The sequence below is a fragment of the Vigna radiata genome, chromosome 9 (genome assembly GCF_000741045.1).
Source record: "Vigna radiata var. radiata cultivar VC1973A chromosome 9, Vradiata_ver6, whole genome shotgun sequence".
Lineage (NCBI taxonomy): Eukaryota > Viridiplantae > Streptophyta > Magnoliopsida > Fabales > Fabaceae > Vigna > Vigna radiata.
This window is the reverse complement of record NC_028359.1, coordinates 19,451,738-19,469,274: the sequence shown is the minus strand read 5'-3', so window position 1 is coordinate 19,469,274 and position 17,537 is coordinate 19,451,738. Positions and strand designations below refer to the sequence as shown.

At 33.7% G+C, this 17,537-nt stretch overlaps 1 protein-coding gene across 1 annotated transcript; it reads left to right on the top strand.

The window, feature by feature from the left end:
* Positions 1-821: 821 nt before the first annotated feature.
* Positions 822-8,732, top strand: LOC106773493 (probable polygalacturonase At3g15720). Its single transcript, XM_014660177.1, has 5 exons — positions 822-829; positions 1,705-1,806; positions 1,949-2,179; positions 7,882-8,095; positions 8,670-8,732. Exons 1-5 carry the CDS (start codon positions 822-824, stop codon positions 8,730-8,732), a joined length of 618 nt encoding a protein of 205 aa, XP_014515663.1.
* Positions 8,733-17,537: the final 8,805 nt, after the last annotated feature.

The window sequence follows — 17,537 nt, the reverse complement described above, 5'->3', positions numbered from 1 at the left end:
TGACTAGTTTATATTAATTTATAAATTTAAAATTATTGATATTTAAAATAATTTTTTTTATAAATAAAAAATTATAATTAGTTTGTCTTTAAATTAATTATTAACATTAATTTACTACTGTTTTGACTACCCAAAACGGAATTAGTGTTCAATAAATAATCAGTAACGTATTTAAAGTTATTTTTACTCCTTAAAGAAAAACATGTGTAATTTAATGATTATGACTTGTGCATTTAATTTCTTTTGTCCAATTCCATATTTATTCATCACTGGTTACAGTGATGGATCAAGCTATCTCTCTATAAATATTGTTTCAGAAATAAGAAAAAAAGAAAACAGTGTTATTCTAGAATTTGTAAAAAAATGAAGGTTTTATTTCAGCCACATTCTGTCTGAAACACAATTATGAAACCCAAATCAAATATTTTAATGTGATGGACTATGGAGCTCTTGGGGATGGCACAACTGATGATTCAAATGTATATATCAGTTATATATATATATATATATATATATATATATATATATATATATATATGTATGTATGTGTGTGTAAATGTGTTATATACTTTTTTTTCACATTTCTTTATAATGACAATGGCTTATTTCAAAACGGATCTTAGATAAGCAGCTTTCACCTTGACGAAACTTTAATACCATCTTACAATTTTAATTCAATTGTAAATTACGAAACAATCTTTTAAAATGAAAGCAAGATTTGGATTTTTTACAATAATCATTTGATTGTAATAAATTTTTCTCTATCGAATGGAGTGATCTTTAACTATTTGTGTTAATTGATTGTAGGCAATTTCAAATGCATGGCAAGGTATGTGTGGAGAGGAAGAACCAGCAACTCTATTGATACCTTCAAACAAAATATTTTTGGTGAAAAGATTAAACCTACATGGTCCACCTCCCAATGTTGGCATTAATGTATTTATTAAATTTAAATATGTTTTTTATTTCAAAATATTATAAAAAATGATGTTATTGTTTCGATTTGTGGAGTCGAAGTCAACCCTTCTCTTTGATCCTTTCTTCTAATTCCAAACTGATGTTAAAGTTTTTCCTTCACTTCACATTTATTACCGTAAGTTTCAATGTTAGTAAATATTCAAAAATACTAGCAATAAATATGTATTAAATATAACTAACCACAATATTTCAAACCTATATTTATAGATTTTAAAACGTGTTCAGATTAACACCCACCTAATCACAACTTAATTGGTAATGATCAATTTAAGTTTAATGTAATTCTTTAACTATAAAGTTCAGTTACAACTAACGGATCGACTGATGAAATTGTTTGATATTAAGTTGACCGAACGATCATATATTACAACAGCTATCAAATTAAATTGTAAAGAATTTCATCTCTATATTCTACAAAAGTAATCTAAATGATTCTTGTCACCAAAGCACATGTAAAGACTATCTTATAGTAGACAGCACCATCTTTAACCCATTTTAAAACAATCTATTTATGAATATTATTCTTTATATAATCTTTATTTTCTGATTTTTACACGATGTATCACTTAAATTCTTAGATTCTCAACAAAAACATTTACTCAAATTTATACTCAAGTTTGATAATTTTCTTCTCCTTTTGTTTTCTTTTCCTCTAATTATATATGTGACAGTTTGAAGGAAAGATAGTTGCTCCATCTATGAACGATGAGTTGGTGATTCGTCCAGATGGATTCAGATATTCAATGTAAATGGTCTAACAATTGATGCTGATGGAGGAATCATTGATGGCAATGGTGGGAGAAATGCAGAACATGCAGAAGGCCAACAGTATGATATATCACATTCTTTTTCTACATATTGTAATTTTTTTCTTAATCTCAAAGCCTTGTAGCTGAAAATTTTGATATGNATGTGATGCAGTCCTTAGGTTTCCAATCTTGTAATGGTCTTACTGTGAAATGAGTAACAGCCCTGAAGCTCACATAGCAGTAAATGGCTGCGATGGTGCATTAGTCTCTCACATCAATATCCATTCTCCTCCCAAAAGTCCTAATACTGATGGCTTCGACATTGCCAATTCCAAAAATATAGTAATCGAAGATTCTACTCTCGCAACAGGTGATGATTGTATTGCCATCAATGGTGGTTCTTCTTACATCAATGCAACTCGACTTTTTTGCATAGGAGGCCACGGGATAAGGTTTGTATAAATCGTATCATATATATGGTTTCTGTAATGTTAAATTGTTCTTTACTCTGAAAGTTGATGTGATAATAATGGAAGTGTGACATGTAATAATAAAACATGTATATGAATCACTCAGCATTGGGAGCCTTGGTAGAAATAAATCCAATGAGACAGTTGAAGAGGTACATGTACAAAATTGCAGCTTCATTGGCACCAAAAATGGAGCAAGAATCAAGACATGGCCTGTGAGTAACTTTTATATATATATATATATAATACTTTATATACTTCATCTTTTCATATTTAGACATATATTTCTTAGAGCTCTCAAAATGAGCCATAACCTGTGGGTCAACTTCACCCATCACGGGTTCGGGCCGGGTTGGATTGGAAAAAATTGTATTTCTTTTTATGTGGGTCAGATTTCAACTTACTCATTTAAACCCGGCTCATGTGGATTGAACCTGTAGTGGGCCGGGTTGACCCACAAACCCACCTACCTAATTTTATTTTATTAAAATTTAATTTTAATTTTATAAAAAAATATTTATTATTGCTTTTTGCTTGAAAAATTATTTAAATTTTCTATTTCCAAAATTAATTAAACACCCATGTTGGGAGTGAAATTTGTTTAGATTTGAATTATAAAAAGTTTGTAATTTTTTTATTTTAAAAAAATTGTAATTAAGTGAGCCAGTTAGCCAACCTGTTTACCCACCAACCCGTGGTGGGTCGGACTGGGTTCGAACTTTTTTGGCTCGCTAATAAACGAGCCGGGTTGGATTGACTCACTAAGTGACCAACCCGTGGTAGACCGGGCCAGATTACCCGTTTTGACAGCTCTAATATTTCTATAAAAACATATTTAAAATAATAAATCTTTCTATGATATATTTTAGTTATGTTAATAATTTATCTTTATGTATAATTTTATTTTACAAAACCAACTTTAAATATATGTATCCAGTAGTCAATGTGGTATATCCATCATTCAATATCTCAAGGTATCATCTTAATTATTATCCTTACATTCTTTTATTTTATGTAGGGTGGATCAGGCTATGCAAGAAAAATCACCTTTGAGGAAATCATACTCCAAGATGCTCAAAATTCAATTATTATAAACCAGTACTACAACATTAAAACTCTAAGTGAAGTGGCACTAGTACAAAAATCATATTTTATGACGTACAAAAACGAACTATGACGTACATAGTTTTGTACGTTATAATAAGTCTACATGTTTTATGACGTAGCAAAAATTTACGTTATCTGAACATATTATGACACTATCCATTTTTTTTATATGAATATTGAAGAAAATTATTTCGAATTGATATTGAGTAAAATTATCTATGTTCACATTCACTAGTACAAAAATCATATTTTATGACGTATGAATATGTAGACTTAGATAACGTAAATTTAAACTACGTCATAAAATATGATTTTTGTACTAGTGAATGTGAACATAGATAATTTTACTCAATATCAATTCGAAATAATTTTCTCCAATATTCATATAAAAAAATGGATGGACTTAATTTAGAAACAGTGTCATAATATGTTCAGATAACGTAAATTTTTGTTACGTCATAAAATATGTAGACCTATTATAACGTACAAAACTATGTACGTCATAGTTCGTTTTTGTACGTCATAATATATGATTTTTGTACTAGTGACTGCTAAATGACTTTAAGTTTTTCAGACAATTTATAAAGAACAAAAAATTTGTCTTTTAATAAAAAAATATTATTTTTTATAAGTATATTACTTCTAGGATTAAAAATGCTCAATTTTGATATAAAATTAAAATTGATCTTTATTTAAAACATTAAACAATTTGGTTTGAACTGTAAAAATAAATAAATATAATTTTTTTAATTCAATCACGATGAAAGCGCCTAAAATTCGAATTTGAAAGATAATTCAGAAGAAACCTAAGAAGAAACCTTAGAAGATGTTCAATAAGCTGATTTTCTGATTCGTTCTGTTTTTGATTCCTTAGTTGTGTTTCTGATTCTTTTGATTTTTGTTTTTTCTTTTCTTCGCGTTTCTGATTCTTCCCTCGTTTGATTTTTGTTTTTTTGCTGATTTTTTCCTTTGTGTTTCTGATTAGTTTTGTTTCTGATTTTTGTGTTTCTGATTCGTTTGATTTTTGTTTCGTATTCGTTTTGTTTCTGATTTCTTCCCTATTGTTTTTGTTTATACAGAACCTGAATATTATTTCAAGGAGTTCTTTATTCCAACACTAACAATGCTCGACAAACTTGAAGTCTGGCAATATTTTCCGAGGAAGAAGACTCCTAAAGAAATTATGATGGCCAAAGCTTCCGTTGCACTATATACGGCCAGAATCTCCGCTATAGAGGCGCAGATTGAATATCTCAGAGTAAGCTTCCGTTCACATTCATAGTTCATTTTTGTACGTCATAAAATATGATTTTTGTACTAGTGAATGAGAACATAGATAATTTTACTTAATATCAATTCGAAATAATTTTCTCCAATATTCATATAAAAAAAATGGATGGACTGAATTTAGAAACAGTGTCATAATATGTTCAGATAACGTAAATATTTGCTACGTCATAAAACATGTAGACTTATTATAACGTACAAAACTATGTACGTCATAGTTCGTTTTTGTACGTCATAAAATATGATTTTTGTACAAGTGAGTGTTTAATATTAAATTTTTATATTTAAGTCTTAACATCATTTTCCATCTATTGTGCACTAACATCGCAAATTAATGAGTTATAAATCCACATTAATTATTTTCTTGTATGAAACAATATAATCTTTTGTGATATATACGTGTTCCTAAGTATTATAATTCTCTTTTCTCTCTATCACTGTATTAAACAACAAATTGATGCATATGATAATTGAAACTATGAATGTATTCTTTATAATCAATTGCTTTCTCACGTGCAGAAGTTCCATTGAAGTCACTTCACTCACCCTCACTGCATCATCTTCCTGTTACCACAATTATTTCAAATCAAAATTGAACTATTGTTGAAATTACATATCATAATAATGTGAATGTAGATTCAAGTTTATACCATGACAAACATTCTACGTGATAGTCATAAAACATTTAGTTTGTGTGTTGGTAACAAATTAAAGTGGCTAAATAAAGCAATAATGAGACCCCTTAAGACCAAAGTTAAGACAAAATCGTGTCCCACCATCAGGCTGCCGTCACTTTTACCCCTTTCTTGTAACTCCAACATATATTATTTACACAGATTAGTTATTCTTAGAAAATCTGAACTGAAGGACTGAAATTAATATAATCTCTGATGGTGTCCCATCCTTTAATATATTCATCAACACCATCTATAACAGTGACCATGGTTGCTTACTGGTTGATTTCACTAGTGCAAAAATGTTGTTTAACGTCACTCATTAGATGTCGGTTTCGTGAAACACCGACGTCTATTATTGCACGATAGCATTATTGTAAATATATTGGTAAAATAGACGTCAATTTCTATTTTCGGCGACGTCTATAATGCAATAGACGTCGCTCCTGCAGCAAACCGACGTCCAAATGCTAGAGGTAGTGAAAAGACTGTCAATTCGACGTCGGCTAAAAAAGGGCACCGACGTTCAAGTCCCTGACAGGAAATCAAATGTCAACCGGTTACGTCGCCGGGACGTCGGGTCCCCTGAAAAGTCGACGTCGATTGGGCTACAATTAATGTTGTTCACCTAATTCTCAGGCGCTTACACGTCACCTAGTCAAACGGCGACGTCTAAGGCCTATCTGGAAGGCGGGAAGACAAAAATTCTACATTTTAGACATCGGTTCTGAACGTAGGGACGTCTACGTTCCTGTAATTGATTATTTTCACCAAATTCGAGGGTTGTAGACGTCGGCTAGGAGGGGCACCGACATGAACTACCCTGACAGGAAATCAAACGTCAATCCTTACAACTTCTTTATGTAGAATAGACGTCGGATCCCCAGAAACACCGACGTACAGAAACACCGACGTATGTATACGTCGGTGTTTAAGGGGATCCGACGTCTATAGACGTCGGTTTCTGGAGCAACCGACGCCCCAATTCATTTTAAATAGAGTGCAGGCTCCTCTCGCCATTCAGTTTCTTATCGCGTCTTCATCCTTCTCTTTTTTCTCTGCTTCTCCTCTTCTTTTACTCGTTTGCACACCTTTACTTTTTATCTCTTGTGGCATTGCATTGTTTATCTCTTGCATTCCAGGTGCGTGGTTCTTCTTATGCTTACTGTTTAAACTTTCTTTAGTTTTTTTATCGATTATCTTGTCGTTCAACTGATTAAAATCTGCCTTTTTTGTGTTGTGTTTTAGTGCAGTTTTGATCCACTCTTTGGGTAAAATAGTGCAACATTCTCCCTTTGCTAGTTTCCTCACTAAAAGAGTGGCGATCTTTTGAGTTTTCTAGTTCTTTCCACCCAAAATGAAACCTTGGTCCTTGGTTACTTCTCGACACCGTAATTTTTTTCTGTTGCGGTTGAATAATGGGAAGTAGCCATGGACCCAAGTTCGGTTTTGGGTTTAAAGGACTAGAAGATTCAAAAGATGCAAGCTTTTTTTTTGTGGGGAAACTAGCGAGAGGAGAGTGTTACATAATGCTTCCCAAAGCCTGAATCAAAACTGCACTAAAACACAATGTCGTTGTTAGACGTCGGTTAATTCCATGTCCGACGTCTATAAGAACATATAGTGTCATTTTAAACCTCTATATATATTCATGTTGACGTCGGTTTAAGCATAGGTGGACGTCTATATAGACGTCGGTTGATATCATTAACTGACGTATATATGGACGTCGGTTCTGACGAATTCCGACGTCCCATAGACGTCACCCTTATAGACGTCGGTTGTTAAAGTGACGTTAAAAGCCCAAATTAATCGACGTTAAATAGCGTTTCCGCAATAGTGTTTGTTTCTTCCAGGAAGAAATGAGAAAACATTTATGTAAATTCAGGAAGAAAGTTATGGAGGTAAATGAAGAAGTTGCTTATTGTTCACTTGTTTAGTAAGAATTGGGTTTCATGATCAGCTTAGACGAACTTGTTTATAACGACTGTTGGAACACATTAATAAGATAAGACCAATTCATAATATATAAGTGGGTCAGTGTCGCAGTATTGAATGAGGTTTAAATTCTACTTTCTAATATGATAAAATTGATTACAAATCTCACGTTACAAATCGGTTTTGTGGAGTTAAGTGAGACCTAAACTCCACTTCCTGCTCACCTCCCTTAGCTATTTTGTTTTGGTTGCTTCTTTCTACAGTTCATAAAATGTAATTTTAATTTTATACTTATACTAAAAAATCCTATAATGTAAAACCCTCACCCACTCTTTTGGTGAAGCTGCATTGGCCCTCTTTTGGTGAAGTTGCTTTGGCCCCTAATGTTCAGATAGTATCCCTGCAGATGTTGTTACTACGTTTTGTTAAGGAGTGCCCTAATATGTACAACTGATAGGAAAAAAACATTGCCCCTAGATGGGGGCTCCATTGCTATTGTTTTTGTCGAACTTGAAGCATGTGAATGCATGGCTGAACTCGGGTTTCCAAAAGGGATGACTCGCTTATGGAGAAAATTGAAGAGAAAGATTTATGAATTTGACATTCAGTGTGGGAATGATTTTGATCATTCTGCTCCATCATGAACTTCTGAATTTTTTCCCATTTAATAATTTGCAGTATGATTCATAATTGTAGAGAAGATGGAAAATGTGGTCAGAGTGGAAAAGATGAGGACATGAACAGTGAAAGTGAAGGTCCCTTTCGAAGGATCTTGAACAATAGTTCCACCTGTGTGATCAAAGCTCGTAAGGCGCGTATCACAATGTTACAGTTGGCGAATGAGTTCGTGATCGCAATTTCAGAGAAAGAGTGCACCACTGTAACTAGCGAGGTAAGTTTTTTATATTCCGTATTGAATGTTACTTTTAGATTCCAAAATTAATTTTACAAACATTTATTTAGAAAACTATAACATTTAGCATTAATTGGTACACGCTTAGGCTAACGGACTATCGAAGGATTATAGCCACTCGGTAAGGACAAGAGTTAGTTAGAGACGGTTAAAAGCTAATTAATAAGATAACAGTTATTAATGGACAGTTAACGAATATCTTAAAAGCTAATAATGACCAATTAATAGATTTGATTAATATAAACCCTATAAATATAGGATTAATATCATATGGTGTGCCTATTTGTACACGCTCAGGTTAATTGACTACCAAGGGCCATAACCACTCGGTAAGGACAGACGATAAAAAGCTAATTAATAAGGTAACAGTCATTAATGGACAGTTAACAAGTATATCAATAAGTAATGATGATCAATTAATACGTTTGATTACTATATACCCTATAAATATAGGATTAATGTCAAGGTAAAAGGACTTTTGACATAATTTTCATACATTAAGCCCTTCTTGTGAAGCACAAATCTGACTTGAGCATTAGATTGTTTTTTACAGGTCAACCCCCAATCGGCTTGGAGTGGACAGGAGGATGTTGTGGCAAATCAACAAGTATACTGAGTCGCACAAGTAATATAAAATGGTAAGACCAAGTATCGTATCCCAGAGGACTCTCGGCGCTAAACAGTCGTGTGATAACAAGATTAATTAAGACTTGAAATAAAAGATATCATTGGGTTTGCATGCAAAAGTAGTAAATTAAATATGAATGCAATTGATCAATGGCAAAGGAGCACAAAGATGAACGAATGTTGATACTATGAGATAGATACGTTATTGGGGTTAAATTTCACCAAGTTCTCTCTCATGTATAAAGGAATTCTTCTTTATGCATTAATGCCAACGTCATTCACTAAATTACCTAAACCCGATCCCTTGGCGAATAAGCATGCCCAAATTACCAGTTCATACAATTCATAGTATTACTGGTAATAAGATGTCAAGAGCAAGAGATTAACACGACCAAGACTCATACCCTCATCCTTGAGCAATATAACCCTTAGGAGTAATTAAACAAGAACTTGACTAATTCATAAATAATGCTAATGAATGAGTTAAACACAACAAGCACTGAAACAAATGAATTACTCTAACAATTAATGAAAAATCAAATGAAATTAAGAATCAATTCAAATACACGAGAGTTTACAAGGTTATATCATCCCCCAACAACAAATAGAAATTAGTTCCCCATAGACATGGGGAACTCTATGAACAATGAAAGAGAATGAGAAAGAAAGCCTAAGAATTGGGAAAAGAGTGTATTGCTATGCTCTTCTCTACCAGGGATGCAAAACCTAGAGCCCCAGGGTCCTTTAAATAAGGTCAAAAACGTGTCAAAACAGGGCCCGGTCCCATAAAGTCAAAACAAAGCAGAAACAGGGCTTGATCCACGAGAAGTCGACGCTCAAGCGCCCCATTTAAGGCGCCCAGGCGGTGAGAACATAGCTTCTTACCCGATACCTGCTAACATAGCTATGTTGAAAGAATTTTATACAAATGCTAAGGCATTGGGCACAAATAGGTGTTAAGTCTCTGGCAAGTGTACCAGATCGTTATCAAGTAATATAAAATGGGTAAGTCAAAGTATCATTTCCCAAAGGACTCTTAGGCCTTAACTTTCATGTAAACCAATCACATAAGACTTGAGAAAAGAATTAAATTTTAGGTTTTGTATGCAAGACAAAAGTAAAGATGCAAAATGCAGTGAATCAGTTGACTAAAAGAAACTATGAACGAATGGAGTTGTTGGGGTTTACAATTTCATCTTATCCACCCTCTTATATCTACTTTTCTTATCTAATTTGCTTATTTATCATATTGTCATGCAAACTTTCTTGATCTACCCTTAACCCAATTCCTTGGCAAAAAGAACCTATTACTAATTACCGGCTTGCTATTCCTAGCCTCCCCTAGTAATTAATAATGCATGATAAACGGAAGCAAAATACAATTGATCATCCTACCCCTATTCCTAGGTGGTATTAGCATAATTAAGGAATTCCCCCAGTTCATGACATTACTGTACGTTCCCGTATCAATAAAGACAAACAACATTTACCGAATGAGTTAAACGATAAAAGCATTAAGCAAAGGTAAGGAACCCAACAATTGATAAAGTTAAGCATATGCAAGCATATAAAGAAGATAACAATTTTGATATAAGAGAGTTTCAAAAGATTACATTGTTCCCCAACAACCTAGGTTTAGTTCACCATAATCATGGTGAATCTAGATGAAATACAATGAAAGAATGGAAGAAATAACCCTAAACTTGGTAAATTGGAGCCTAAGCATCCAAGGAACCTCCTCCAAGGTGTGTGGAACAGCTCTAGACGTTTCTCTCTGCCAAACGATTGTGTTTTGAATCTCACTGGGTCTATTTATAGACAAAAAAGATAACAGAAAGATTACAGAATCTGAGCTAAAAACAGACAATCGTTCAGGCGCCTAAGTAAACCGCTCAGCGGTTTCCCTTTAGCCGTTGGACCGCTCAGCGGTCAGTTTTACTGTTGAGTGGTTTGCCCCTAATCGTCCTAGATGCTCACCGGTCCCTTTGACTCTTCTTTTCATCCTTTTTCTTCATCTTTCACGAGTCTAAGTCCACCTTGTTTACTCCCTTCTTCAATTCTCATCAAAACCCTACAAAACAATGTAAAAGCAAGCATAATATCTCTAAAACCAGCTTTTGACTCTCTCATGACATAACTAGGTCTTTTACTTGATTTTAAGCTTATTCTAAGCCATAAAGGGTGTGTTTTGATATCAAATTTAAGTATGAAAATAACGGTTTTTAGACCATTATCAATAGGCTGCACTACACTAGCTATGTGAGAGGGAAGACCATACAATATGATGCTGCCATGACTAATAGGTCTTTTAGCATTGAGTGGGAAGGTGAGCAGTGTCAGTTTGCACTGACTGTGGAAGAAGGCTATGATATTGCTGATATTGAGAGGGTGTTGTGTGTGCCTATAGGGCATTTCCAGAGGAACAAGAGTGACATGCCCATGCACATGAAGAGTTCATATCTGACACCTCTGGCCAAGTATTGGATGGCTTTTACTCATGCAAACATTCAGCCATGCTCTCCTGTATCGGATGTTACTACTAATTGGGCGATATTCATTTATTGTGTGCTCAAGGGTTTGAACATTGATGTTAGGAAGGTGATTGCTAATGAGATTAAGACTTGCACCCATTCTCTGAGTAACAAGGCACCTCTGGGTCCTCCCTCTTTGATCACTCATCTTTGTAAGATGGTAGGAGCTCCACACTGTCACCAGAGCAACCACGTAAGGAGATTGGTGCTTCTTATTATACCTAGTATTGTATATTGGATGAGACACGTCAGCCAGTGGCGCAACCACGGGTGCACAGAAGAGCACCACCACCACCACCATAAGATCAGGCTCATGATGCTGAGCCCTTTCAGACTAGAGATTTGTACATGTCATTGATGGAGTCTAGGATGCAGGCTCTGTATAAAGGGTAGGTGGCCACTGCAGAGATTTATAAGGATGTATGATACACCTCCTTGACATAGGTGGATGATGGAGGATTTTAGCACTCGCATGGCATGGCCAGATGAACAGACGCAGGCTGGTGGGGAGGCTCGAGCAGCTGAAGCTTCAGTTATGGAGGATGATGTAGATGATGATGATGAAGATGATGAGGAAGAGGAAGAAGAAGAGGATGAGGAAGATTTTGATGATAGCATGGGATAAGGAGCTAAGATAGCATCTACTGATGGATGTCGTCATCACCAGAGTAGGATTTTCTTATCTTTTGTTAAACTTATTTGCTTCTGTTTTTAGAATAGGGTTTGATGTACTTGGCATGAACTTCTCTCTGATGCAATGGATTAATGATTAATTTTTGTGTGATTAAGTTTGCTTGATGACGCTTTTATATTGATGGACGTTGAGATGATGATGCATGAGATGTTACAGGTTGTTGTTCACAATATGGGAACAGATGCATGATGTTATGATTTTGGTTATGATACTAAACAGGATGCTTATTTGAAATTATTGGAACTCGATATTAACATATGAGAGGTTTTGAACTCCAGAGTTTTTCTTGAATGATTTGTTATTGTTTAGAGAGCATGAATGACTTTACCCAGGTTTCTATGAGTAAATCACTTACTTGCTTGTGTCATATGATCAAGGTCATTTTTTATTATCCCCTTCTTAGCCAATGCATGATGTGTAACCCACTGAAGAAAAGCACAAATGTGTTCTATCCTTTGCACCTTAAACCTTAAGCATGATTTGAAAAGAAAACCTTTTGTGAAAATCTTTACCTTGAGTTAAGTTAAGAATATTTGTATGTTATTGATAAAAGTTCAAGTTTGGAATTTTGTTAGGAAATTTTAAAAGGAAAAAAAATAAAGAAAATATGCATTGAGCAAGTGAAAAAAACAAAAAGAAAAGAAAACAGAATGAAAAGAAAGAAAAGCTCAATGCAAGAAAGGGAAAGTTGGGAAAAGTGAGATTGATGTGTTTTAAAGAGAGAATGTACTTGAACCTGAAATTATGAATGTCTTTCTTAACTTGAGGATTTTGCGATCCAGAAAAACCAATGTTCTTCTTAGCCCAACCATGTTACAAGCCATGGAAAGTCCTTGTGATGATAACTTGCTTGTGAGTGTGATTGATTGTGGTCAAATGAAAGGCAAAGTTAATTTGTGTGACATTGTGATAGTAGAGTGAATGAGTTACCTCAATATACACTTGTGTGTTTGAGTGAAAAAATTTCCTTGGTGAGGTATAGTTCCACACACACACATACATACACACACACACACATATATATAATGTAGAAAATAAACATGAATGCAAGTGTTTGATCAATTGACTAAAAGAATGCACAGGTGATTGACATATAGAATATGTTGTTGATGTTTTCGACTTATCCTATCCACTCACATGTATTTATGAATTCGTATTCTTCATTAATGTTAATGTCACTCTCTAAAATAGATGTCTCGGTGAAGAAAGCCTATCCTTAATTACTAGTTCATACAATTCCTAGCATCCCTAATAATTAATTCTGAAGCACAAGAGTGTAAATGCAACCAATCCTCATATCCCTATGTCTAGGTAATACTACTTTTGGGAGAATTTCCTCAGTTCTAGATTTCCCCGTGTGTTCATATCGACAAAATGAATAATCATGATATTGAATGAGTTAAACAAAGCAAGCATAGAGTATAAAGGAAAAACCCTAACAATTAATGAAGTAAAGCATTTATAATATAAATCAATACAATACATGAGAGTTTCAAAGGATTTCATCGTTTTCCCAACAACAATAGAGGTTTAGTTCACCATAGACATGGTGAAACTAGATGAAATATGGAAAAGAATGAAAGATAAAACCCTAAAAGTTGAAGATCAGAGCTTTCACATCCAGAATCCGCCTCTAAGGGGTGAAAGGATGTTTCTGCGCCTCTTTCTGTCAAAAGATACCTCTCTAGGTCGTCCAAATCCTTAAATAGTTCGTAAAAATAACAAAAAACAGGTCCAAGCCCATGTTGTCGGTGCTCAGCGCCCCACTTAGGGCACCCAAGTGTGAATGCGAGAAGAATGACGCTTAGTGCCCCTAAAAGGGCATTCAGGCGGTGTTTGGGGCACTGAAGTTGCACTCAACGCTCTTGAAAGGTGCCCAGGAGGTAGCTACGACACTTGTTTGATGCTCAGTGGTGGCACTCAGGCACCAATGCGAGAGCTCTGCGTTGAAGGCCTCCAAAAAGGCGCTTAGGCGCCATCTACGACTCTTCTTTGTGCTACTTTTCCAGCTTTTCCTGATTCCAACTCCTTGCTACCTCAACTTCTTCGTCCAAATCATCTTAATTCCTGTCAAAACAAGGAAAACCAAGCATAAAACCAATCATTCCACCTTCAACTCTTATTCTCACAATTAAAGCAAAAGCATGACTTCAAGCTAGTTTCTAAGTCATAAAGGATGTTTTTAGTATCAAAATTAAGTATAAAAATAACAGTATTTCAACCGTTATCACTAAGCAATTCCTAGATGTCCTAGTATTGCATTTGGTACAATAAGAGTCCTAGATGAACAACTTGTTAAAGCAAATCAATCCTCTGTAGAAATGTTCTTTGTCCTCCAAAACATTATTGTAAAATATAGAAGTGTTCTTTGGCATACATTTTTGGATCATTTATATGGATTATTTATTTTCTCCCCTTCTGTAATGAATATTGTGCAATAAGTTATAGTATATAATTTTATATAATAATTTTGGTTTACATTTAATTTTGGTTTTATAATATTTTATTCTAGTTTATTATTAAAACTCTTGTGATCTCCAAATCATTTGAATAATAAAAAAAATCAAATTATTTACATTATCGTCGGTTTTGAAAAACCTAACTACGTAAACTCAATAATTATTGGCAATTTTGGATGAATCCTCACAAGTATCGGTGGTTTGTTGGACCCTAGCAAGTACCAACGGTTTTCATAAAGAACCCCATAAGTTGAGGTGGTTTTGAAAAAACACCACAAATAGCAGCGGTTTTCAAAAATCCCTGTAAGTAACGACGATTGCACACAAAACCACAAAAGATTACTTATCGACGCAACTTTTCCCATCGGTTTCTCCAACCGTGGGAAATGAATTTTCCGAGGCTTAAAACCACCTGTAATACTAAAAATAAACCCTAAAAAGTTTTAGATTTTTGTAATGCAAGGGTGGAAGTTGCACTTAATGGGCCTGCAAACTTTCTTTTTATCTTAGTGAAAAAACTTAAGAAAAAGATTTAGATTATTTTTTTTTTACAAATTTTTATTTCATTATGGACATGTAGATAATTCTCAAGAAATATTAAAAATATCAAGAAAACAAGTGTATGTATATGTTATTTTTTACTTTAATAATTATAATATAAAAAATGTTCAAAACATTTCTATAAGAAACAACTGATAAAAACATGAATTTGAAAACATGTTAATAGAAACCATTTTACCTTTTTTAATATAAAAGAATTTTAGAAGTTCTAAGGTTGGGTGCTTGAAGTTCTAAGGCCAAATATATGCACTTACAAGGATAACTCTCTAATACTTAAAGATCAAGGCCATTAGAGTTATGACTTCCTTCACTGCACCTCCACAACAGTCAGAGTAATCAACTAGGTGTGAAGACACAAATGAAAAGAACAAACTTTGGCTGAGGTTCTCACGATAGCCAACAGGAAGTATGTCCCAAGTGACTTCACTACACAACTCCTCTAAGTCTAAGTTACACTCAAACTCGAGTATAGGGTCTCACTCATGATATACATAATGTGTGTGAGAAGGGAGAATATAATGCATAAACAAATCACACATGCAAAATAAATAAAAAAAAGTCCCAAATAAATAACATGTTGTCTACCCTATGGTTGAATATCCAATCATACAATTATTTTAAATATAACAAATAAGCAAAAATATTCACATTCAATTATTTAAAATATCAAAATAAAATAAAGACACAATTCAATTATTTCATATTTTAAAATAAAATCATAGACACACATGCAATTAATTCAAACATAAAAATAAACTATTACATAACCAACAAGAAAAGGGAAAGAAAAGTATAAAGAAAAACCACATCAATTTTGCGCATCTACCTAAATGGCCTGAGTCTTTAAAATGAGTACTTAGTGGAGTCGCCATCTATCGCAACTAGAATCGCGACAGGAAACTACAAAATCGTTAAAAGAAAATAAATAAAACTTTGAAAGCAAAGTTTGGGAGTTGCCACCACAGTTTATTCTGGAAAACTACAAAAAAAAAAAAACCATAAATTAAGACATGACCTACGAAATAGGAATTTGAGTTCAGGAGTTTGTTACGCTTAAGAAAGGTATTAACGCCCTACAACGCCTACCCGAAGACAATACCTTTACTTAAATGTACAAAATTGATGGGGTTTTCAAAATGGTTTTTTTTTTCAAAAATAACAATGCAAGATGTTTTGATAAGGATTTGTAGGGTTGAGAGACTAACCTTTCTGATGTGACTTTGTAGCTTTCCGGCGCTAGAATTGCGTGCTCAACTCGCTTTCCTTCATTCTGGATCGCTCAATTGCCTTCAGTCTAGATTAAGGGGGGAGGTACCTACAAAAGATACTCTGACGCTCAAGTTAGGCATGTGTTTGAGGACCTTCTGTTCACAATTGAATATTCAGTGAATTGTTATCAATATTGAGTGTTTGGATCTAGTGGAGCGTGAGTAGAACGTACTTGGCTTTTGGCTTCGACCTTATATTTATAAGTTGTCTCATGGATTTAATCTAGCATAGATCCAATAAAATAAAAACAAACCTACCTTTAGATTCAGTCAGTTGCTCATAAACAACTTATCAATATCTTTAATCAGATATCTTTGATTATTTTATCTTCCGTTGGACTATTGGCCCAATAACTTAAACACTGGCCCAAGTACGGCCTAATAAAAACCATTTGACCTGGTTGACCATTGTTGCTGTAGTGGATGGACCTAACGACCCTGAATGTTAACCGTTCGGTCTTTATTATATAACATACACAAGATAATTCAAAAGAAACAAAAAAGTTTTTATGTTTAAGAAGTCCCGACAAGGATTGACCTTTCCCCTACGTATTCTCAATTCAGAAATCAGGGGTAAATAGTTCTTTTTGAAAATCTGTTTGGAAAATCAGGGACACATAGTTCTTTTTGGAAAATATGTTTGAAAATCAGGGATACATTGTTTGGAAAATATGTTTGAAAAATTATGGATAATTTTAGATTTTTTGGAAGTGAACTTGACAAGGACTAACCTTGCTGCTACTTATCTCCCCAAATAATGGAGAATCAAGGATCATGTAGTTTTGGCGAAAAGATTATTTGTTTAAAAGTTTATGTTTTTATTTTTTGATGATTTTGCATTTTTTTTGTATTTTTGATATGGTTGAGAAAAACAAAAGTATTAAATTATTACAATCCCATGCATAATGATATCGTTATTTAATTATTACAACAAAAGGATACTGAGTATTCGGCCGATGCGGACAATGACACGAGTACTCGTACCTTTTAAATTATTATTCAATTATTTTGAAAAAATGTACTAAGTACTAGAACAATACGGATAATAACACGAGTATTCATACCTTTAAAAACCTTCTCAATTATTTTTTTATTTTTCTAATTTTATATTTTTTTTGGTGATTTGTTATAACATAACAAGATTAGATAAAATAAGAACCCAAAATAAATAATAAAATTAATGAGGATGCATAATAATAAAACAAGTGATATGGTAAGGAATAGTAAAAAATGTATGCATTGAGTAATTAAGAAATGTGTGTGCAGTGACCAATACGTAAC